At 41.9% G+C, this 25,824-nt stretch overlaps 1 protein-coding gene across 1 annotated transcript in view; it reads right to left on the reverse strand.

Moving 5' to 3' along the window:
* Positions 1–431: 431 nt before the first annotated feature.
* Positions 432–25,824, reverse strand: part of LOC128856998 (cubilin homolog) — a 37,645-nt gene continuing 12,252 nt past the window's right edge. The window contains exons 11-23 of the mRNA XM_054092496.1: positions 23,154–23,465; positions 22,088–23,084; positions 21,859–22,021; positions 17,323–17,687; positions 17,047–17,256; positions 16,497–16,983; positions 16,257–16,423; positions 9,567–13,754; positions 9,325–9,501; positions 5,412–5,628; positions 4,860–5,318; positions 885–988; positions 432–823 (exon numbers count right to left, since the gene is read on the reverse strand). Coding sequence (XP_053948471.1) covers positions 680–823; positions 885–988; positions 4,860–5,318; positions 5,412–5,628; positions 9,325–9,501; positions 9,567–13,754; positions 16,257–16,423; positions 16,497–16,983; positions 17,047–17,256; positions 17,323–17,687; positions 21,859–22,021; positions 22,088–23,084; positions 23,154–23,465 — 7,990 coding nt within the window. The 3' untranslated portion in view covers positions 432–679. The remainder of the gene's footprint in view (positions 824–884; positions 989–4,859; positions 5,319–5,411; positions 5,629–9,324; positions 9,502–9,566; positions 13,755–16,256; positions 16,424–16,496; positions 16,984–17,046; positions 17,257–17,322; positions 17,688–21,858; positions 22,022–22,087; positions 23,085–23,153; positions 23,466–25,824) is intronic.

The raw sequence follows: 25,824 nt of genomic DNA on the forward strand, positions 1-25,824 counted from the left end.
AGTATTGCCTTGAGTGATAGCTATCGTAATAATCGATGGCTCAAATCAAGTGCTAGCTAATTGCAATTTGAGACTTCCTTGTACTAATTTATAAAATTATATTTTGGTGATGGAAAAATTCCGAGAAAAATTCCTACCTATCTGGCCCGCTGCAGCAAACAAGAATATCAAGGCATGAGGTTTAGCACATTACAAAGGGCATTTGGACACAACCCGTCAAAAAAATATGTTGCATGGGCCTACCAATATATTATATAAGATAAACATTGACGATCGGTGACTACAGGACTTGCTTCTGTTTGTATGAGATGAGTGCTGCTAGTAATTTCTTGCATATGCGACCTCCATAGACTGACCGCACTTATTCAGTGGAAGCCATAGTGTACATACTACACAATATTTTAATGAGCTCAATTTTTATATTTGAACATACGAAATTTAAGATTTTCATTTATTTTATCAACTTTTTCATTTTTATTTAATTTTTTTTTTCATTTTTTATAAATAATTTCTAATTACATGCGTATTACACAAATACAATATTTATTTAATTCTATGCAAGTCCACTGTCAAAGCAGTGGTTCTACAAGTGGTGTATCAAAATGGCATCTTTGAGCTAATTGGGTCTCGGCTGTGTGGCTCAGACAACACCTGCACCACCACCACTAACTTAGCCACATTACATTAACATGTACTCGGGAATCCTATAATTTGAGTAGACTCCTTGGAAGTTTATGACCCAGCCAGTGCCATCGTAGTTGAGCGTTTTATGGAAGCGTATGGAAAGTGTACTGCCTTCGCTTTTATACATTTTTGGATTATCCTGAATGATCAAAGAATATTTAAAAAAATGTAAATACAAAAAAATCGAAAATTTAATTTACCTCGCCACAAAAGCGTCGCACAACCGATTCCGAGCCATCGCTACTGGGTTCAATAATTTCCAAATAATCTGAATGGCAAGTGTTCTTGGTGCCAAGATCGAAAACTGTTGGGGGAAGAGAATGCAAATATTATATATATGTATTTAATATTAAATGTAAATATAAATAGATAAGCTTCATTAATTATTATATAGCGGAGTCACAGTTTTAACGCAAATAAATATTTATCCATTTTTTTTTTTTATTGATTGAAAAAATACTAATAAAAAATCTTGCTAACAAATCAGAAGCACATATTCATGTGAAATTATGTTAATGTTCATACAATGGTGAGCATAACTGAGCGCATGATGATTTTTATTACAATATTATATTTAAAAAAAAATTAGATTAGATTTTCTACGAGGTTTGCACATCGGCCTCATGGGCTTTTGTGCCCTCTACTCATCACAGTACCTCATACAGATCCTGTTCCCTTATTAAACTTAAGACAGAGCTGGGTTGCACTGAGCATTTTTGCCTTTCTTCCGGCTGCAAATGGCCAAGACATCTCAAATTTCCCGCGCTATAGCGCTGCGTTGGATGAGAAGGCGCATTGAAGTCTCCTGAAATCGGTCGCAGACACGACAAAAGTCAGTAGACCATATCTCGATCATGTGCAGCAGACTAGGGAGTCTGCAGTGGCCTCCGAGAATGCCCGTGAGCATTCCCAATTTAACCTTGTGGAGGGTTATGAGTTTTCTAAACCTCTTTTGGTTGTACCTCCCCAGTAAAGATTTCGCCTGGCGTAGCCCGATAGCTTGGTGGCAACTAACCTCCTTTGGCCGCCTTAGCCCTTCACTCCTAAGCTTCTCAACGATGATGTGTTGTGCCATAGCAAGGAAGGACTCAGGACCTATTAATGACTAGGCCGCAACCTCTCTCATCAATCCGTCCTCTATTTCGATCCCAATTATACCCGTGTGTCTTGGAACCCAAATTAGCCGTATGCGATGGTGCGTCCCTTACATATTCAGCTTCTTGATACGGACCAGTGGGAACTTAATCTCACACAGGAGGATATAGCATTGAGTTCCGCCTGACTATCGCTCAGAATGGCAATTCGCTCATTCCGAAAATTCTTGTCTAAGTTGATCGCTTGTCATAGACATACACTGCTTACAAGATGCTTGAAAAACTACACATCGGCACTGTACGCTTAGTTCTGGGGCCGCATATTCCAGCGCCTGTCCCTTCTGGGGTATTCGAGCCATCTGTGTACCAGTGCAGGGAACACTTCTGGAGTTTCCTTTCAAATATAGGTATACTCCAGTTTATCTTATCGTCCAGTTCAATTCTGTACTTCTTTTCGAATTTGAAGACTTTTGTGATATCATCTCTGGGTAGCTGGATGAGTGGAAGCTGCAGCCTTAGCAATTCCATGTTTTTAGATGGCATCACTTTTCCTCTCCCGAAACTTACCTCTCGTTATAATTACAACGTCATCTGCAAATCCCCGACAGCGGATTTGATTGCTTATCAGCAAGGGAAGCAGATCGTCAACTAATAGGCTCCACAGGAGGGGTTATAAGACCCCCACCGCCTGCAAACACCCCTTAATTGTTTATAGCTGGATAGTACTGTCCGCTCTTGCGGTTTAAGGAGTCCTTATGTGTAGCAGGTACTCTATCCATCTGTAGATGAGTCTCTGCACGTTTCTCTTCCTTAGTGTGCGATATCGAGGAGGGCACAGAGAACTGTTTCCTCACAGTCAAAGGTACTCTGGATCTCCGTACATAGCTCATACAGAGTAGTATTCGTAGATCTTCCTGCCCTGTACGCATCCTGGATTTGATGGAGAGGGGTTATACGAAGAGTGTTTGATCCGATTTCATTATCAATAATCTTCTCCATTGCTTTCAATATAAAAGAGGTGAGACTCATTGGTCTAAAGGACTTAGCCAGTGAATAGTCCTTTTTTCATACTTTTGTTATGAAAACCCATTATGCCCTTCTTCACACTGTTAGAGGTATGGCAGCGAAAAATTGTCTCGCATTATATGTAGTATGATTTACTCCCCGCCTTGCTGGATTTTGTAATATAAAATAGTATTTAATTATGAATCTAGTCTGGTAATGCACGTATGCCCCTACGAAAACCATATCAACCCAAGTTTCTTTTCAAATTTTTAGGAATAAAAAAAACTTACTGTCAATTTTTGGTAGAGTTAAGAATGAAAATTATGAAATGCATTTCAGTAATACAGATCGGAAATTAAATACAATGCTTAAAATATTAACCTGAATTAATTTCTCAATTAATCTCTAAAATGTGGTTTAGTGACTTAGATACATTACATGAATTATTTTTCAGCATATGCACACGCTAGATGGTGCTGCGGTCGAAATATTTCGAAATTAGGTTTTACATTTGGGTAGAAGCATTAGCGCATTTTAATACTGATATTCACACTACTTACTGTATTTAAAAACGTAATTTTATTTATAAAACAGAAACACGATTTTTTAAAGCACTTTCGTATATGGGGACAGCTCAGTGAACTCTCGAAGTTTTTCGAAATATTTTAGAGCGGAAGTCTTTTTCCGATGGGAAAACAGTACCGATTGGTTTTTTTTTTTTTTTGTATGCACCCTAAGGTAAAGCCAAAATAAACAAGACAGGCGTCATTAAAATGTTTTTGATGGCGCCATCTTTTTAATGAGTCAGTGCGTTGGAAGTTGCATCCCTAACTGACTCCGAGTGAAAGCTTAGTGACATTCCGTTAGGTGGAAGTGAAGTTATTGCCTCTAAAGTGTCAGCATGTTTGTCTTATCGGTACAAAAATTAGTTTCGATCAAATAGCTAATATCAATTTTTTTATTAAAATCGGTAAAACGTTTATCGATACATTTGAACTGATAAAAAAAAGTGTATAGCAATGATTGTCTATCTTTACACGTTTCAGAGATGGTTGTGAGGACATAAATGTCAATGAACATACGGGCCGGCCCGCCCTAAACCAGTAATCACCGAAAACTACATCGAAAATGTTCCTAATTTTATCTAAAATGAACCGAAATCATCGTTGAAATTTATGGAATCGGAAAACAAAACATCGATTTATCTCATTTTAATGATGATTTGGGATTACGAAAGATCTGTGCACGTTTCATTTCCCATAAGTTGGATGAGGACCACAAATTGCTCTGAATTTAACATCCGAAAGACCTCATTAAATAGGCGAGAAAAGACGAGAACTTCCTTTACAACATTGTAACTGGTGATGAAACGTGGTGTTTCCTACATGAACCTGAAACTAAGCGTCAAAGTGCCGTATAGAAGACCCCAGACGAGCCGCTACCCAAAAAATCGCGTTTGGCGAAGTCAAAAATCAAGTCGATGCTAATTTTGTTTATGATTCCAATTGTCCTCAAGTAGGTCGTGCCAACTGGCCAAACCGTCAATGCAATTTTCTATCTTGGCGTTTTGAATCGCATCGTTTGTTGCAGCGCATTCGTCGCATTCGCCCTGAATACCGCGAAGGAGGAAGCTGGCGCCTATTGCATGACAATGCACCATCTCATCGATCCACTCTTGTGGCTGACTTTTTGACTAGATATAGCATTTTAACCATCAATCACTCACCGTATTCGCCTGATATGGCTCTCTATGACTTCTACCTATTCGGAAATTTGTATTTGGCCATGAAAAGAAAACGTCTTGCTTCCGTAGAGGCCATATAAAAGGATTTTACCGACATCCTGAGGGACTTTCCGGCCAATGACCTGAAACACTCTTCCGAAAAGCTTTTAGATCGCGTCAAATAGTGTATCGAGGCCAAAGAGGACTCATTTAAATAAATTAACTCGAAGTTATCAGAACAAAGCTCCTTTCGTTTCTATTCTAGCTCAGACTTGTTTATTTTGGACTTCACCTTGCATATGTATGTGCTGAAATTCCCTCGTTCATGTTTACTAAAATTTATAAAATCTTACCTTCGAAGTGCAACAACACATACAAATTTCCTGGCACCCGTATATTCCAACGGCAATCCGAATTATTTCGCACATTATTCGGATAGAATGGATTAACGATGGTGCCACGATTATTGTATAAATTCCCACCACATCCAACACCATCACGGCTAGCCAAATAAGTAGTCTCGAATTTCGTATAGTAGCCACTCATTTTGAAATGCAAACGCAACTTGTTGGTGGTGGAGAAAAGCGCCTTATCATTGCCGGTGTACGAGCAAATCTTTTGCAACGAACTATTCGTATAGGCATTAAAAACTTCGATATGTTCTTTTTCGCAGGCATACTCGGCAAATGTCACATCCGCATAATAAAGGCTAAGTGTGTAGTTTTGAGGGGCTTCGATGTAGACGTCACACTCTTCTGCCGTTTCGGAGATTTGAATGCGACCTTGAGTGCCGGTAAAGTTGCGGAAGCAGCCTTGACATGAAGAAAGAAAGTAATAAATATAAATATAAATATAAAAGGAGTGATTGAAAGTGGACACACAGGAAAATTTTTTGAATGGCATACCTTCCACAGCAAAGGCGCTTATGCTGAAGCCGGTTTTTTCGATTTCATCGTCAGTCTGGAATTTAATAATTAATGTGTTGCCCGTAGAGAAGAAATCATCGGGCAAGTGATTGCCACAGTAAACGAAATCGATTGCAAAATTACTCCAATCAACGCTACCCCTTTGACCATTGAAAACGAACTCAGTGCCGTAGCCTTTTTCAATTTTATCGGCGTCCTATAGTTGGAAAAATGTCATTTGTATGATTAATTTTAAGTTGCGTAACATATTTTTCCAATACTAATTGTCTTTTTCCACCAAGAACTTAACGGCAGTTGAGAGTACTGTTAGGTTTCAGAAATATCAAGCGTTTCTAACGTTAACTTAAACAGCTGATTTTTGTTCACCATCAATAGATGTCTACTAGAGCTCCAAAACGCATTTTTATGATTTGCTTTTTAGCATTTCTCTGCACTTTTTTACTCCATTTATTACAGAAAATATATATTTATACTAAAAATTTAAGAAAAATTTATTTTTTTAAAGAAATTCTGCCACATAAAACCTAATTGATAATTCCTATTTGGTCTGCATTGTTACAGCTATCTGGTTACGTCTAAAAGCAGCTCGTAAAAAAAATTTGATTAATAATATAAAATTTGCCTTAAGGCCAGTAAAGTTAAGTTAACTCTATTTGAAAAGTCAATTCTACGCAGGCAACAACAGTTGCAAAGTAATTTGAGCATTTCAATTCTTTATTTAACTAACACATGGACAGAAAACTGTCAAACTTTCTACTAAAACTTGGAAGGAAAGACATTCGGCTGATGATCGGCATTATTACAGGGCACAACCCATGGGGTCAGCATATGACCACCATTGGAATCATTGAGGACCCGATGTGCCTGTTTTGCTTGGAGGAGGCGGATAGCACTGAGCGATTTCATTGTGAGTGTCCTGCCTTTGGTAGAGCAAGACTACGAATTTTGGGATCAAATGTCGTGGAATTGAGTAATATTCGTTGTCTAAAACTGGAGGATATTTTCAGATTTACCAAAAAATCTGGAAAATTTTCACAGGCCTAACTACCTCTGTCTTTGCCCCTCTCTCTGTCTCTGTATCTGTCTCTGTATCTGTCTCTGTCTCTGTGTCTGTTTTTGTCTCTGTCTCTGTCTCTGCGTCTGTCTCTGCCTCTGTCTCTACTCTTTCTACCTCCTTGTCTGATACTTTTCTCCTTCCCCCGTTAACTGTTTACCCTCTTTCCAGAGCTCTATATACAATGGGCTTTTTAGCCTGAGTGTTTTGGGAGCCATCAAATCTCTTAGTGCTCCTTGGCTCGACCAATTCAAATTTCAATTACAACATGTGGGCTGAAAAGTCCCGGGCCTAACACATACATACAGTGTTATTTCATTCGCCTCTTTTTCAGTTAGTGCTAACCTTAAAACGACAGCTGTTGCAATTTCGTGATATTCCACTCATTAGTTCGTGAGTTATTGTGCTGAGCTTGACGCTAGGTAGGTAGATAGGTAGGTTGGGTACTTTTCGTAACGACACACTTAGACCTTTCGCAGATCCATTGTGATACTACTGGAGCTTATCCTTACCCTACGTGTTCTTTTTCAAACCATCCGTTAGCTTTAATAAACGAACAGAGCTTCGTTAGTTTTAGATGCGTTATGTCCGCTACATCGGTTAAAAATGCCGTATCAAGAGTGCGCAGCCTCTTCATAGCTAAGCTTTCACATTCACATAAAAGTTGCCTGACTGTTTCCTCTTCTTCTGTATTAAGACAGCTTCTACAGAAATCGAAGTACGGGAGTCCTAATCTCCTAGCGTGGCTGCCTATTAAACAATGACCAGTTAATACCCCTATCATTTTTCTTATAGCTTCTCTGTTAAATCTTAACACGTTTTTCGATCGACCGCTGTTCTATTTCGGCCATGTCTGTCTGCTTAGTTCGCATGTGAGGTTTTGCCAACTTGTATTTACCTTTTTTAAGGGTTTCCCTATATATAAGTAATTTACAAATGGCTATAGGCAAAGGTATTGGCGTCTTATTCGGTTGGAGATCGAGCGTTGTTCCGGTTCGAGCAAGTCAATCTGCCTTGCAGTTCCCTGCTATATTTCTATGGCCTGACACCAAATAAGGTGCACTTTGTAGCACTTAGGTACGTAATTTAGAAGTTTAAAACATTCTAAGACTGTTTTTGACGCGTGTGTTTTATTGCCGCTTGACTGTCCGAGTATACGAAGACTTCATTTGTGCACGTTTTTATTACCGTAAGTTCCTCTTTTATGGCAGTGACTTCCGCCTGAAATACACTGCAATGATCAGGTTGCCGAAATGATTGGCTAACTCCAAGTTTATCGGAGTAAACCCCTCCACCTACTTTGTTGTCTAGACATTTGTATAGATGTTTATATCACTTTTCTTAACAATAAGCCCGTTATCCCATTCCTCTTTGGAAGGAGGACAATTGATAAAACGATGATCCATGAATTCACTCCAGAATCAAAACGATCGTCATCTGAGTGGACAGCAACTGGTGAGCCTCGTCGAAAGTGCCCAAATGCACAACAATCAGCTGGAAAGGTTATGTCCTCGATATTTTGGGATATAACTGGCGTAATATTTATCGACTATCTTGAGAAGGGAAATACCATCAACAATGAATATTATATATTGGAGCGTTTGAAGGCAGAAATTGCAAAGAAATGTCCGCATATGGCAAAGAAAAAAATTGTGTGTCATCATTAGAAAACGCATCGAGGCACAAGTCAATCAAAACAATGACAAAACTACATGAATTGAACTTCGAATGGCTCCCACATCCACCGTATTCGCCAGATTTGGCTCCCAGGCCTTACGAGTTGTTCGCAGATCTAAAAAAAACTGCTCGCCTATATTGCGCTCGAGTAAAAAGGTTAGCGAATGGGTCTGGTGGTGAACGAGGACAAAACGAAGTACCTCCTGTCTTCAAACAAACAGTCGGCGCACTCGCGTATCGGCACCCACGTCACTGTTGACAGTTATAATTTTGAGGTTGTAAAAGACTTCGTCTATTTAGGAACCAGCATTAACACCGATAACAATGTCAGCCTTGAAATCCAACGTAGAATCTCTCTTGCCAACAAGTGCTACTTTGGACTAAGTAGGCAATTGAGTAGTAAAGTCCTCTCTCGACGAACAAAACTAACACTCTACAAGACTCTCATCATGCCCGTCCTAACGTATGGCGCAGAAGCTTGGACGATGACAACATCCGATGAAGCGACGCTTGGAGTGTTCGAGAGAAAGATTCTGCGTAAGATTTTTGGACCTTTGCACGTTGGCAACAGCGAATATCGCAGACGATGGAACGATGAGCTGTATGAGCTTTACGACGACATAGACATAGCGCAGCGAATAAAGATCCAGCGGCTACGTTGGCTGGGTCATGTCGTCCGAATGGATACAAACGCTCCGGCTTTGAAAGTATTCGATGCGGTACCAGCTGGTGGTAGCAGAGGAAGAGGGCGGCCTCCTCTGCGTTGGAAAGATCAGGTGGAGAAGGACTTGGCTTCACTTGGTGTGTCCAACTGGCGCCGGTTAGCACGAGAAAGAAACGACTGGCGCGCTTTGTTAAACTCGGCCAAAATCGCGTAAGCGGTTATAGCGCCAATTAAGAAGAAGAAGAAAAAGGTTATCGCCGAAACTGAGGAGGAAAAAGATAAATTAAATAAAAATGAAAGGTCTACAAAAATGGTATTGAAATCCTAGAGCGGCGGTGGTATGATTGCGTTGTTCTTGATGGAAATTAGTTTGATGAATAAAGCTAATTTTGAACAAAAATCGTGTTTTCTTTGTTAAGCCCGGGACTTTTCAGCCCGTGTGTTATAGTTAAGCATACACTGCAGTTAAGGCTCCGTGGATATAGAATATAACTTACTTCTTTGTTATAAATTCTCAGTGTGTCTCCACCACATCTGCCTGTGGCGTTGGTGCCTTCCAAATCGAAGCGTTCAAACTTCAAATGTATTGTTCTTGCACTTTTGACTTTCCACAAGCAATTCAACTGCTTGCCATAAAGTTGATTTGCTTCATTCGGCGAATTTATAACCAATTTCTGCCAAAAAAAAGTTAACATATTGAGTTTGTGCTACTAAAACAACACGCTCACATCCCACTCACCTCTTTGCCCTTGACCTCTAACTCCACATTGCCACATATCTTGGGTAAAGATGTTATTTTCGCGCTAAAGCCAGCACTTGCGCCCGACGAGTCACTAACGAAGCGCATAAATAATGTATTACCTGAAGACATAAGTCTATGTGGATCCACATGACCGCAAAATGTACCAATCAAGTCACCGAACGGACCGCCACCATCGCGCACTTCTAAGAAATCATCCTGACAATTCTCGCTTTCCTCGATATGAAAACTATTGAAATCTACAAATAATTGTCTGCCATGTGTGGTTGTAAATATGTGCGCACAATCCAAGTTATTCGAGTAGCCGCTCGCGTATTTGTTGAGTTCGTAAGTCGAATTGTCTGCGCCAAGATAGACTTTCTCATCACAATTTGGCAGGAATGTGATGAGCGCTTTGAAGCCCATCGAGTCAATGCTCCGGTCTGTATAGGTGTGTATTAATGCACGATTTCCGGCAATATGCAATGGTGGTATGAGGCCAGTAAGGTTGCCACAGAATTTGGCAATACGTTGGTCCTCGACTGGCAAAAGCGACTTGTAAACCTCGACGCCGTCAAAGTCACACGTTGCATCGCTCTCGTAGTCAAAATACTCAAACTTGATGAGTATCTTGTAGTCATTTGGTGCAGTTAGATTCCAATTGCATTCACTGTTTGGTGGAAAAGTACCATCTTTATAATGACGGGGCGTCTCTATCACCGTCGAGTTATGAATTGTGTAGCCACATATATTATTACTGTAGGCGAACTTAAAACCCTTGGATGAAAATGAATGGTCCGTGCGTAAAATCACAGAAATTTTGTCACCACGGAACTCATGGGAACGTTTGGTGCCACAAAGTATAGTCTCCTCTGGCGGCATATCATCGTAGTACGTGGCGACTGTAACATTATCGAAGAGACAACGTGTAATTGGTGGTTCTTCCACCTCGAAGTCCAAGAACTGCATCATCACGCCAGTCTTAGTTTTCTGCTCCTGCACAATGGTATAATTGCACATCAAATTGTTTTCATAACGCCACGGATAGCCGGGACTGGTCATGTGCTGCGACTCACTTGTCGCGTATAGAATACCACCACAATTGCGTTCGAAATTTGCCGTAAAGCCATCACCCACCGTCTCCGCATCTGTGCGGAAAATTAGGCGCATCTCCGTTGTTGTGCTATTCACTGATTGCGGCGGTTCACGCCCACAATATCTGCCCAGATCTTGCCAAGTGCCATTCACCGTCGTCCTCTGCTGCACCAACAAATAATCTTTTGTGCAATCCTTACTTGATTCAATAAAGAAACGTTCAGTGAAATAGAGTCCAATATGAAAACCAGGATCCGTTGTTAATTCCCACACGCATTCAATATTATTCTTGTATTGATCACTAAACGATATGGGTCGATATGGATACGTGAGTTTACCACCACAACCGCTGCCCTGTTTCATGGACAAATTGAATTTGGACTGGGTCTCATAGTTGCGCGTGTAATACTCAATAAATACACCGCGCTCCACAACCATATTATCCATGGAGGATTGTGTGCAAAAGCGTCCCAAATGGGGGTAATTCTGATTCGGTCCACCATACACAATTAGATACTGCTCCTCACATGAGCCCTTGAAATCTGTTGACAACGAAACTTCGATCTGTATGCCAGCAGCCCAGTAATCAAGATCTTCTGTGTCATCCACACTGAACTCGTGATCGGGCCACACTGCCCAAGCGCACTCCAATACGCCGGTATAATTGCCCATTTCCGGCTGTGTAATATTTAGATCGGTGTAAATCGAACGTATGCCACCGCATTTATAAACTTTGTACTTCAAATCCAAGTTGATGAGTCTGTTACGTCTGTTGCCCATCAATTTCATTGTAATTGGATAAGGTAGCCGAACAACGGCTTGGGTCTCATTTTTACATAAAAGATCAGGCACTATTTGTTGCACGTTCAATTCCAACTTCAAAGGCGTCACAAAGCTGCAAAGCGATGAGTACAGAGGACTTGTAAAGTTCTTTTCGTAACGTTCCACTTGTAACGATAATGTTTCATTGTCTTGCATTTTGAGTGCATAATTGCAGTAGATATCGGTATCGCTGTGGCGACTGAAACTCACTGCGCCTTCAACATCCATCAAATCGAAATTATGGCGGCACACCTGTGAGTCCTCATTCGAGGAGAAACGCAATCTGAAGCCACGATGTTGACTGAACGAAAGCAAAAATGCATCAATACCCATTGTGTTGTCCGTGGAGTAGATCACTGCTGGTGGGTTATTCGAGACGCGCGCAATAATCGATTGCATTTCGAAATCATTAGCGAAGCTAAGTCGTCCACGGAAGGAGCTCATATGGCCGAACGAGTTAGTTGTATTTAACGGCGCACCGGTATCGAAATCGATGATCTCGACCTTGACGCGCTTACCTTTCGGTACGCGTATGTGCCAGGAGCAATGTGTCGGCCGACTGACACCCTGCGGATAGCCCGGTGTATAGAGTGTGCCGCGATTCGCATTTATCGTCTCGCCGCAACGTGTGCCGATAGCAGAATATGTGAGCTTGAAAGTGTGTGGTGACGAATTAGCGCTCTGAATGTGATAACGCACAACCAATTTATTTGTTTCAACAATGTACGCTTTATCCTTGCGGTTGCCACAAATGCGTAACGTATCTGTAACGTTATCTGAACCATCGTACGTAACGATCTCTTGCAGCTCCAAGTGGCTGCCGTGCGCACACTCCTCCGTGTCGGGCAATTCCATATTTTCTACAATAAATTTAATTGTACTACCACCATCCACTTCGATTGTGTATACACACTCGAAATCGTGAGCATTATTTAGTAGAGAAAAATCTGGTGAGTTTATTTCACCTTGATTCTCATAGTATGAACCGCCGCAACGGCCAATCGAAACTATGGCCTTAAAGCCCACATGTGGCTCTGAGATATCGGTAAAATATTTTACACGTAAAACATTACCACTCGTATACTTCATGTTCGGTTTCTTTTTGCCACAGAAGATGCCGATCATAGGCATTAGCTCGGTCGCACCATCATTGAGCTGCACATATTCACGATCACAAGCCTCTGTCTGACTATCCGACGTTGCCAAATCGAACTCATCTTTAAACTCCACGGCGATTATATGATGCGCTGGTGCCTCCACCCGCCAAATGCATTCCGAATGCGGATTTGGTATGTTGGGATAATTGGGCGAATTTATGGTTTTCTCTTGGTCCAAACGTGTGCCCTCTGCTAGAACCAACACATCCGAACACTCGTGACTTATTTCTTCATAATAGAAAGCGGCTCTGAAACGTGGGAAGGAGGTACGTGAAAATTTTATAAATGCACGATTAGAAGTGGTCTCCAATAGATCCGTGATATTATTCTCACAATATTTGCCCTTGCCGAGGAAGGGGGAGTCTTCTGCCAAGCCATTGCGTACCAAAAAGTAGGCGCGACATATATTCGATTGGCTATCCGGCGCAAGATAAGACTCCACAAATCGTATGCGTATACGTCGGCTTTGACGTACTTGTATTTTCCAGACGCAGTCCGTTTGGAAATTGTTTATGCCACTCACTAAATTTGTAATATTAACTAAAGCTTGTCTAGCAGTCATCTCTGAGCCGCAGCCAACTCTTGATCTTGCTGAGAAACCCGTCTTATTGACACTGAAGTCGGTGACGAAGTTGAGCTTCAGATAAGGTGTGCCATGGTAGTCTTTTTGCACGTTATCGGGTTTTTTACATAATCGGTCCAACTCCTGCCAACTTTGTAGATCATTACTAGCAGATACTGTGACGTAATCTGCAGCACATTCGGCCATATCTTCCAAATCGACCTTAGTCATTTGTAGCGTAACATGAGTGGCAGGATTCGTTGGCATTAGAAGCCAACTGCAGTTCAGGGAGCTGGCATAACCGTTAGGATAACCAGGCGAGTTTACAAAAACCAATAAACCGGTATTTATAGAATAAATATTCTTGCCACAAATTGCAGCATTTTCTTCCAGGGTTTGATTATTTTTCAATTCCTCCTTGGAGAGTGTAGACCATTCGAATTTGAAGGGACCACGCGAAGCTTTGATGTACAGTATATTTGTGCTTGAACGGACGAAATTCGTATTTGAATAATCGATCTGGAGTCCAATATCTGAATAACCGTCGAAGAACTGTTAAAAAAGAAAAATATTAACATCTACTAATAAGATTGGCAAATAAAATATAAAATGGGATATAAAAAGATTTAGAATTGGCAGTGCGGATCTCGAAAGTTTGATAATCTTTCGTATAGTTTCTCTCTTCCTTCCCTACGCCGCATTTTCATCGTATAACGTCTTCGCGAGTCATTATTAGGTTGGAACCAAACCCACGCGCTTTGAATTAATAGTCCTATTTTTTAGGCTGGCATTTGAGTTGCATCTTAGCACAAACCTACAGCTTTAGTTCACCCTATTGTTGAAGTTATCTCAAAGCACTTCTCTCTACATGTGAGGCCACCATTTATTACCAGGTGAACTATTCCCCAAGACAGCTAAGGAAGGTGTGAATAACTCCCCGAGATCATCCAGTCAGCTACGTCATAGATGCGTAACGGACAAAGTTCAGAAAGAACACTCACAATACTCGGCAGCTGCGGCTTTGTTCGTTTCAGAAGTTCCATGGAGCACCTCCTATCCACTCTTGGCCAGAACGACCTCGCGACTTTCTAAAGTAGTGTCAAGCGCTTGATGAGTTCACACGAAGCCCACCTTTCCAGGAGCATACCACCGGTAGTCAACAAAACCCCATTCACACATTTTGCAGAGACCACCTCACTGGTCTCATGTCTAGCTAGCTTATTAGTTGAGCATTTTCTCCTACCATGCCTTAATTTAATTTCTTAACTTAATTTCAAAGTATCCTAATGCGGTCGAAAGAGAATTCTGGCATTTCCCTACTAGTTTCGAGCACACTCAGGACTTTAATTACCAGGAATAAATGTTAAGTTTACTGAGACTTGTTACACTAGTGAGTAGCTACTCAACTGCTTATTTTATAGCGGCATTATGCATTAGAGGTTTGGTAGTCTGAACTTGAGCTTGAGCTCGCAGAATATTCCCACCCAACGTTTCGTCCAACTTCGAGCAATGCGTGCACAAGTTCATCAAGCTCTGTCTCCAAGTCAATCTTATAGCTCGAGCCGCTAAGTCTGTGCTAGAGCAGAAGTAGTCTAAAGCGTCCTGCTGATTGAATAAGGGCAAACATTTGGACTATCCCCAGCTTCTTAAGCACCGCCGTGCCCTCCAGCGAGTTACACCAGACGATAACATAGTACGACGAAATTGATTTTGCAAAACGATTATAGGGTGAAAGTCCACCTCTTTACCAATTGTGGCCCTCAAGGCAACTGATATCTACTTTGTAGGATACTAAGTATACAAATGCCCTGAATGCCTTTGTGGCTGGGTCATGTGGTCCTCATGCGTACAAACACTCCGGCTCTGAAAGTACTCGCTGCGGTATCAGCTAGTGGTAACAGAGGAAGAGGAATGCATCCTCTGCGTTGGAAAGATCAGGTAGAGAAGGACATGGCTTCACTCCGTTAAACTAGGCCAAAATCTCGAAAGCGGTTATCGCGCCAATTAGAAAAAGTGGCACTCAAAAGGACAACGAACGACAACGGTACCAATTGCCAGTGTGTCTAACCACCTTGGGGAGATTCGACCCCTATCTACAACTCCGCCGTACTATGGATCCGGCACCCGGTTGCAATGCACCTCCAAATCGAGCCAAAAAGGCTCTACCCGCATTTTGATGTTAAACCACAACCACCATGCTACTTCCCGATGGGTCGTCCTCAAGAACCGGTCGGAGCAATCTCCGAGGGCTCACGTTCTCCGAGGTACCAGATTTAAGTCTCCAATAAGACTTCGTAGCCAAGACTACTACCAATTGAGCTTTCATACAGCTTTGGACTGGTGCACATACCCCAAATCCCACAACTGCACACTCAAACCTCCAGCTAATCAACTGAACATCTAAAAATTCCTTCACCGTCTGAATACTTCACGCGCATACTGTCCTAACAATTTGATATTCCGACGGGTGGAGACTACACACTCACATCATACCGTCCATCTGTCTAACTAATCCCCACACACACAAGATTCGTAATGTCTGACTGCATCCGACATTCGCAGGTGCCCATGTCTTATACGGAGGAAACTCAAGCTAAGGGAAAATCCCTTAAGCAGCATTGTCCCCGCTTTGTCCATCGATATGTCAACCCTCACATCTAACCGCCAATTGTGAGCAACTGTAATAAGTTGGCCATTCAATCTTTCCCGATCCACACGTGCCCGGCACGCCGCTAAAATGAGAAGGTCGTTCGCATACGCACAACATTTACAGAGAGGTTCTAACTGTCGAAGTAGGGAATCCATCATCATCAAAGGGACTCGAATCACCCCAATCTCCATACTTCCACACATACCCACTAAGGAGGCTTTCCTGCCCGAAAACTAACTCCGTCACAGAGCAATCTCCGGACATCCAAGCCCCTCCAGTTGTTGCAACACTCGATCTCAGCGCAGGTAATCAAATGCCCCCTTGAAGTCAATAAACATGCCATGAACGTATTTATTGACGTTTGCACTCAGAACATAATTTTTTTTTTTTCGTACAGTACTAACCTTAATAAATGGTATATCCACATCTACGATATGATGTATTTGTACCACCAGCACATAGTCTTTGTGGACTGTTATACGCCAGCTGTAAGGGTCATCTGCATGGAATTTGGTAGGGTAATGCGGCGACTCTATTGTGCCATTTGTGCCATTGATCTCATTGTGTGTTGCTAGCGAAACGGGAAGGATTTATTTATTTATATATAAATTACATGCACACACTCTCATTTGAAGTCTACTTACCATAGTTATAGGATATCAAGAAACCATTGCCCACACCATCATTATCGCTGCCAAATTTCAACCACATTGATTGAGCACCAATTATGGGTGGTGGTATATTCGTACTACAGAATAACCCAAGCAAACGACCACTTTCACTTGAGTCACGCACCTCCAGATAGTCTTTATTGCAGCCCTCTGATTCTTCCAAATCAAGTGATTCAATTGTCAGTACAATCGAGTTGCCTTCACTCACTTCAATATTCCATTCGCAATTAATATTCACCGGATATGAGGAGGGATAGTAGGGTGAAGCAAATGTTCCTCTCAACGATGCGTAATAACCACCGCACCAATTATCCATCAATAGGTAATAGCCCTCAAATTCTGTGGTAACATTCAGTGGCACCACGATGGTGAGGGCATTTCCATTAGAAATAATATTTGGTGGATGTGATCTGCAAAATCTGGCACGCAATGCACCAGTTTCGTCCGCGCCGTCATATATCTAACGTTTGCAAGGCAAGCATGGAGTTATTTACACGAAAATTACTGCATTCCTTCCATTTACCTTAACCCCTTGATCGATGCAATCCTCCTCTGTCGGCGCCGACATTGCTACCAGTGGACTCAGTTGCACATGTGTGGGTATGAATTGTATGTGTTTGCTAAGATCCTTTGCTATCAAATGCCACACGCAAGTTTCATTTGTAACCGCATTGCGCCTGACTGCGATATAATCCATATCATCTTCACCAATTTCAATGCGTTGACCGCAATTCTATTTATAAACAGATGCATGTTTTCAAATAATTGAATATACATTTACATAGGAATTGCAATTTACCTCCTTGAAGCTCAACTTGAACCCCTTCGACTCTATGCTGTCATCGCTCTCAAAGCGCACTATCGCCGTATTGGTAGTGGTAACCCATTCATTCTGCGCTGTTTCCGACAAGTCACACTCCTTGAACAAGAGTTTACCCTCCTCTGCTGGTGTTTCGTCGTCACTGTTGGCACCCTCGTAAGCCTCTACAAAGTCCATTTCACAGGAGAAATAGCTTTCCATTTCGATTTCTTCTAAAGTCAGGGTGATTGAATGATGTGGCGTTACTTCGATAGTCCATTCACACCTCGACTCCGGTGGATAATTAAGCGGATAATTAGGTGAAGTGATTACACCATTCCTACTGCTCAGCACACCACCACATTCTGTGCAAAGAATCAAAGTAGAGTTATTACGAGATGGATAGAATAAATGCATTGAAGTAGGCAATTTGAGAGAGCTATGAGAAAAACAGAACACCCGCCAGATGATGCTCTGAGTCAACTGATTTGATATCTGTTTTTTTGTTTTTTGTTAGGTTACCACATCTATGATTAACATTCCTACCAAATTGTATCGCCATCGCTCGAGATTTGTAAAAGTTACGCCGTCTTGAGTAAATCTACCTCTGCACGTGTTTTCGATTTTTTACAGTTTTAAAAATGGATTCCGCACCATTGAAAACCTTAGAAATATTGGTACTGATGTTTCGGTACTGATGCTTTAAGAAAACAACCATTTAGGTACTAGTGATATTAACGTTTCAGAAGAGATCGTGAGTCCACCGTCGACTTCGAAAACTAATGACAACATCAATAAAGTGAAAGAAAAGTTAGTCAATAACCGCAAATTAACAATTAGAGAACTGACAAAGGACTTAAACATTGCTTATGGATCCGTTCAGGACATTGTAGCTAATAATTTGGCTTTGCACCATATTGCCGTAGAGTTGGTCCCAAAGTATTTGAATTTCATGCAAAAAATGGACCGAGTTAATATCGCCAAAGACATGATTTGCAAGGCTGAGTGCGACCCAACATTCATCAAACGCATCATTACTGGAGACGAGACGTGGATTTATGAGTACGACAGGCAGTCCAGACATCTGGCGAGTGAGTAGAGAGCTCCGATCGAACCTAGACCAAAAAACCACGTCGTTTTCAGTCAAAAAAGATAGCGTTGGATACCTGTTTGTATGGATCACAACGGTATTGTACGCCACGAATTTTCGCCAGAAGGTCAGACAGCTAATAAGAACTACTATTTGGGTATTATGAGACATTTACGAGAAGCAATTTACCAAAAAGAAAGGATTGGTGGGAAAACAACTGGTAAATTTTGTGCCATGAAAACGCACCGTCACACAGTGCCATTATTATACGTGAATTTGTGTCCATACCATTTAACAGCTATCGAATTCACCTGTTATGGCTCCTAGCATTTTTTGCTGTTTGATCAAGTCAAAAAACCACTACGGGGAACGCGTTTTAAGAGCCGAAAGGAAGTAATCGAAGAATCGAAGACGGCTCTAATGGCTTGGATCAAATGCTGACATAAGTGTGTTGCAGTTGAAGGCGATAATATCACTTTTGAGTAAAAAAATGGATTTTGAATTTTCAGAATATATTCCGTGAACTTTTTGATGAAGGCGGTATACATATAATTTGGACATTTGATGATGGTTTTTTATGAGCTGCTTTGATCGCAGAAATACACTCGTAGATTTGTCATTGCCCGCCGAGAGGTGACTGCTATCAGAAAAATCATTTTTCATCATTTGATGTTTCATACCTCCATTAGGTTTTGAGCCCGCACTTTAACCTGGGTAAAAGAGCAAAACGGTTGGCTCTGATGGTGAGCAACGACAAGACAAAGTACCTCCACGCCACAGTTATAGTTTTGAAGTAGTAAGGGGCTGCTTTTTATTAATACCAATAATAACGTCAGCCTTGAAATCTAATGGGAAATCTCCCTTGACTCTATGAATTAAGTAACCAGCAAGGTCGACAAACAAAAATCACAAACCTTTTGCACGGCGTAGAATCTTAAACGATGATAACAACCGATTAGGGGGCCTTGAAGTGTGTGAGGGAAAGATTATACGAACGATTTATGAACACTACCTGCACGTTGACCACATAAACATAGCGCAGGAAATAAATATCCAGTGGCTCCGCCGGACAGGTCATGTCATATGAATGACTACGCACTCTCCTACTCTGAAAATATTCGATGCGGTATCTATTAGTGTTAGCAGAGAAAGAGGAATGCCTCCTTTGTTTTTGAAAGATAAATTTTCATTTTGTGTGTCCAACTGGCGTCGGTTAGCACGGGAAATAAAGGATTGGTGCGTTCCGTTAAACTTGACCGAAATCGCGTATACGGTTGTTGAGCCAGAAAATTAAAGTAAATAATGACCAGTTATATAAAAAGCGTTCGTTACTTTACATCACGTCGCTATTCGTAACGCCCTCAAGTGAAAAGGGGTCCCATGGAAATTGATTCAACTCATCGAGACACTTTACATGGACGCAAGGTGTTGGGTAATGCATGAAAAACTTCTGAGTCACAAGCTCAAAATATTAACAGGTGTACGACAAGGACGCGTTCTCTCGCCACTTCTCTTTAACATTGCTTTGGGCGTTGTCATGAAAAGCGCCCTATCATCTGGAGGCGGTATTACTTGAGAACTGCAAGGGCGCCTAGCGGATCTTGACTATGCAAATAACATCTATCTTCTATCCCACATCTATCCTGACACGGCAGCGAAGATTCAAGCCGTGCGAGTAGCCCCAGAGAAAGCCAGCCTGAAGATCAAAGTCCACAAAACCAAAGTCATGCATCTAAAAACAGAAAATACGCAAAATGTGTCAATTTTTAATATCGACCTCAAAGATTTAAAATCTTTCTGCTAATTAGGCAGCATTGTATCGGCCTCTGGAAGTGCGAGCGATGACATCAGAAGCCGAATAAAGAAAGCTATGATGGCATTTGGCGCTCTGCAAGCAATTTGGTTAGGTTAAGTTAGGTTAAATGGCTGCCCTTGCGAAGAGCCCACTTGGACAAAAAATTAAAAGGGGAACAGGAAAGGGGAGGAACCAGACAGAGTCCAAGGCTTGGATTAGAGGATTTGAGGATGACGACCAACGAGTGACGATTTACGTTTGTGTTAACCGCTTCAAGCTGCTGATGAATTTCATAAGATTTGTGATATTTAAGTCCGCAATATCCGCGGGTGTAGCGAAAAAGTGTGAGCCCAGATGTTTAAACCTTGGCCCGACGAGAGCAGGCAGCTGAGAAGAAGGTACTGAGATGATTCCATCTCATCCTCCAGACAGCTTCTGCAGAAAGGGCTTGACGAAATGCCAAGCCTCACCTAACGGACAGTGTCCGGTGAGGATACCTACCAAATTCGATAGCTATGGCTTTGTTAGCCTTAGAAGTTCCCTCGAGCACCCCCGATTTACCCGCGGCCAGAAGGACCTCGCGACTTTGCACATTTGCGCACTAGCCCAGCGCTCGCTGAGTTGACGCGAGGCCCATCGTTCCAGTAGCAACCCACAGGTTTTTAAGGGAAGGGAAGTCCAATCCACATTTCACGGCGCACAAAACTACGAAGTTTTAACTCCAACGTAAAAGCGACTTTACTTTATGTTTGTGAAACAAGGCGGCATGCGACGTCTGCTGATATAAGCTCATTACAAGTTTTTGTTAACAGATGCCTTCGATAAATTCTCAAAATATTCTGGCCAAATATTATCCCAAATGCTGACTTATGGGCCAGAACCCGGCACAAGTCAATACTATTAGAGATCCGAAAGAGATAATATGGCTGGATTTGCCATGTTCTACGCAGAGGAAATGGTGACTTAACAAGGGCCGCCATTGACTGGAACCCCCAAGGAAGCAACAGACGTGGAAGACCTGCGAATACCTGGGAACGACTGCTGGAAGGAAGTTAAACGCTTGGCGCAAAACAGACCCGAATGGAAGAAATTCGTTGTGGCCCTATGTTCCACACTAGAACTCTAGGAAATTATGAGGTTGATATAATTTTCTTCAGCCTTCTACAAAAATAAGGTAGGAAGTAAAGCACTTTGCAATTATTTTTATAAGTATTACGTGTGACCAGTAGTCATTGAAGGGTTAAAGTTTCGGGCTGATATATTCAAAAAGCTGGTTCACGCGCTCTTTAAAATGTGAACTTACTATAGATTTAAATGAAGTAAAGTTGTGTGAAATTAATTTCTGTGTAAGGCTGCCTGAATAAAAAAAACCGGTTTTGTTCACCGGCATAGCCAGCCTTGAAAATAGTTTAACAAACTGTATTGGTCACGTGACAAGGCGAATCTATTAAAGGTAGTATCGGTAAATCAGCTGATTTGTTTTTTTCTTTCGCCGTGTACATGTGGCTGTCAGCCCAGAATGAAGCAAGGCGAGTTCATTTTTTTTTTTTTCATTGCCAATACTTTGACAATCAAACGTAGAAAATATTGTTGTTGGTCTAGTGCCACCACCTTTAATGGATGCGCCTTGGTAACGTGATAAAAAACTTACGTGACTTCAATATTTTGTAGGTCGCTTTGAAACCTTTCCCATTATGTTCCTTATTGCTGAAGAACCGTACGAACAGGATATGACTCGAACTGGTGATAACCAAATTCGTCTGGCTACCACAATGACGCTCCTTATAATTGTTGTTGTGAGAATGGCTGGATATCTAAAGACGACAAATATCGAAGTTAGCAAAACTCTATATTAGCAGGAATATTTTACTATACATTACCACTAGCGCATCATTGGTGCAATTAACTGTTTCTTCAATGTCCATATCCGATATCGTCAACTCAACGCCATGCCCCGGCGTGGTTCTTATTTCCCACATACATTCCACGTCGTTGGGATAGGGTAGGGGAGCATTTGGCGATTGGAATTCACCCGTTTCGCGATGGAATATCTGCACACAGCCGAACATAATATATTCCAAGCGAAAGTTTACCCAACTGCTATTCTGTATAATAGTCAGTATGTTTCCAGTTGTAGTAAAGTTGTCATTTGGCGATAGTAGATGCATTATAGTTTCGTTCTTGCCGGGCTCTTTGAAGACTACATCCCGACCGCCGTCACGTTTCTCATAATGTGAGAACTGTAGTACGATGCGATTACCCTTTGGCGCTTGAATAGTCCACGAACAGTTGATGGGATCATTGAAGTAGGGATTACCAAAGTTTGGACTTTCGATCACACCATTAATATCGTTAATAGTTCGTGAGCAATTCGAATAGTAGGATAATAGAAAGCCACGTTCGCGCTGACTACTATCACTATGGAAACGTAGCAATGCCTCATTGCTCGTGGTGAAAAGCTGTTTGGATTCTTGGCTCTCCAGATGACACAATTTCGCCAGTAGCGGATGAGAGGCGCTACGCCCATTATAGATTTCCAAATAATCGTAATGGCATTCGAACAATTCTTCAATCTCTAGATCTTCAATAGTAAAATGTATGGATGAGCCTTTTGGCACCTGGATATGCCACTCGCAAACACTATTGTGTGGATAAGCACTTGGGTAGCGCGGTGACGCGATTACACCAGCATCCGATTTCAAATTACCACCGCAGCCATTCGAGAAGACATACCAGTGTATTTGAAATCCACGCGCGCTGCGAAAACTATCACTATGGAAGTGCAACCGCAACTGATGAGTGAATGATGGTATTTGACGTGGTATTAAAGATCCACAATATTTGCCGATCAATGGTGATTGTGCCGAACCGCCATTACTAGAAGATAAATACGCATGTTAGTGTCAACAAACATTTCCACTAAGCTATTCATAAGGCTACACCTACCGGATCTCCAACCAGTCTTTGTCACAGTGTTCGCTCGATTGCAGCTCAAACATGAGAATATCCAGTTTGATTTGTGTATTCTCAGGAGTATTGATTACCCAAATACAGTCAATGGTATCTGTGTAATTGGATGGATAGTCGGGAGAAAAAATTCTTCCTGTGGAGGAGAATATTTCGCCACCACATTGTTTAGTAAGATCTATGAATTCGTAAGTGGCCTCGAAACCGCCAGCCGAATCAGAGCTGTCTGATACGAATTTCAGTGTTAGGAGGCGTGAGTGACTTGAGAAAGAAGGCGGTGTGTCGCAGTACCTAAAATGGATGGAGCAAGTAGAATATGTCTGCTTATTCGACAATCAGCAAATAAAACAAGACAGATAAAACTAGAGAGAAGAAAGCAAGAAAGAAAAGAAAAGGAAAGACACTTAATATGTAGTCCGGGAGACAGGGGTCATTTTGACCTCATCATTTCATGCCGACTGATTTTAATACTAAAGGCAGACGCCATCCAATGGATGATGAAACCAACCGTCACCTGGTCCAGTAGCGGTGGGTACGTGCGTGGAATGCTGCGAAAGGTGTCGAAAAAAAATGTTTAACAACTCATTTAATACCGGCTGAAATTTTTTTTGTGTATTGTTGACATTTAGTAGAATAAAAAAAAATAGTCAGCTGCTCCGCAGAAGGGGGAAAATACGTCAGCTGAACAGGATAACTTGTAAAAATTTCTTATGTGCTACAACCGTGTGTCGGTTTTGGCCGAATCAAAAATAGCGCGCCAGCTTTTTCTGTCCTGCACTCATTTGGGCCAGCTGGAAATCTTGAATAATGACAGCCCCTGCAGCACTTGGTCCTTCACACGGAGATGTGGTCGTGTCGTAAATTCGCCTAGCTGGAGTGTCTTCTTTTATACGGGTGGCATGGCCAGGCCAGGGTAGCCGCTGTATTCTTACAGGCATAACTATGTTCATGTGCCTAAAATAACTCTTACAGCGTGCTGTTCCACGTGAATACTCCTCACTAACGTGGAAGGGGCCAAAGATCTGACGTAGAATTTTTCTCTCGAAAGCTCTCAAAACTTAATCATGTTGACATCGTCCATGTTTTTGCGCCATATAGCAGGATGTGAATGATTAGCGTTTTGTAGAGTGTCAATTTGGTCGTTCAAGAGGCGGAGCTCTTCTTTTCAATTTCCTATTGAGCCCATAGTAGCACCTGTTGGCAAGAGTTATTCTCCGTTTGATCTCCAGACTGACGTCATTTATGCTGTTAATGCTGGTCCCAAGGTAGTCAAAGTTCGTCACAACTTCGATTAGCTGGTTATCAACACTGATATATTGTCCCAAATGTGAAGGCTCCTTGTACGTTACGTTGACAGCAGGTACTTTATTTTACCCGCACTCGCAGTAAGAACCAAATTGCTCACCTCTCGCTTAAAACTACAGTATGCCGAGCATACTGCGCTGTTACTGGTAGCATAGTGCTCTTATAAAAGATAGTACCAATGCGGTTCAGCTCGGCAGCGCGAAAGATTTTTTCCAGCAATTTCCAACTTGTCTGAAACCTCGCTTGGTATCGAACGGGTACGAGAGGTTACTTCCAATTCCGATGGCGTTTATGGTAAGACGCAATGTCATTCTACACAGCCGTATTAGTTTTGCGGGGGTACCAAACTCAGACATAGCGGCATACATATGATTTCTATCCATGCTATCAAAGGTGCCTTTGAAATTGACGAAGAGATGGTGTGTGTCGAGTTGTTTTTCGTGCGTTTTTTTCCAGGATTTGGCGTATTGTGAAACTCTGGTCTCTGGTGTACTCACCAGGTCTGAAGCCCCACTGATAAGGCCCGATCAGTTTGTTGACAATGGGTTACATTCTCTCACACAATACGCTCGACAGGACCTTGCATGCGATATTAAGCAGACTTATCTCGCGGTAGTTTGCGCAGATTGCAGGATCATCCTTTTTATGTATTGGGCAAAGCACACTCAGGTTCCAGTCGCTTGATATGCTCGAGTCCTACCATATCCTGCAAAGGAGCTGGTACATGCGATTTGCCAGCTCTTCGCCTCCAGCTTCGAATAGCTTGGCGGAAAGTCCGTCTGCTCCAGTGGCTTTGTTGCTTGTGTGTGTCGCCTAATGGATGTTCGCACTTCATTTAGGTTGGATGGTATTACAACGATTCAGTAGTCAGTGACTGGGGTCTCCGTGTAGACTTCCCCATCTACGCTGTTACATCCAACATTAAGCAACTGAGATGTCCGAATGTTAGCATCGTGAAATCAAAGCTTATGAAACTCGTTTCCATGACAGTCGGGTCTATGCTAGGTAAACGATCCGCAATTTTAGCCAGTCAAAAACTCTCCCTCCAGCAACATGTCCCCAAAATGCATTTACACGAAAACAACAGGATCAATTGGAAAGAGTATTCCAAATAGCTGTGCCGCAGTACGGACTAGATGTTCTTTTTTAAACTTATAGTACCACGCAGCGCTGGAACGGGAGCTGCGGCTGAGGGCTCGAAATTATTTTGGCCCTTTGAACATGAATTGCTAGCCATCGGTCAGTGCTTTGTAAGAGTCCAGCTGATAGCAAGCGTTCAATCTTAGTTAATTTGATAAACTTCCTTTGACAGCCTTTGAACCATTCGTAGACAGAAGGACCTTGC

This window comes from Anastrepha ludens, chromosome 3 (assembly GCF_028408465.1).
Source record: "Anastrepha ludens isolate Willacy chromosome 3, idAnaLude1.1, whole genome shotgun sequence".
Classification (NCBI taxonomy): Eukaryota; Metazoa; Arthropoda; class Insecta; order Diptera; family Tephritidae; genus Anastrepha; species Anastrepha ludens.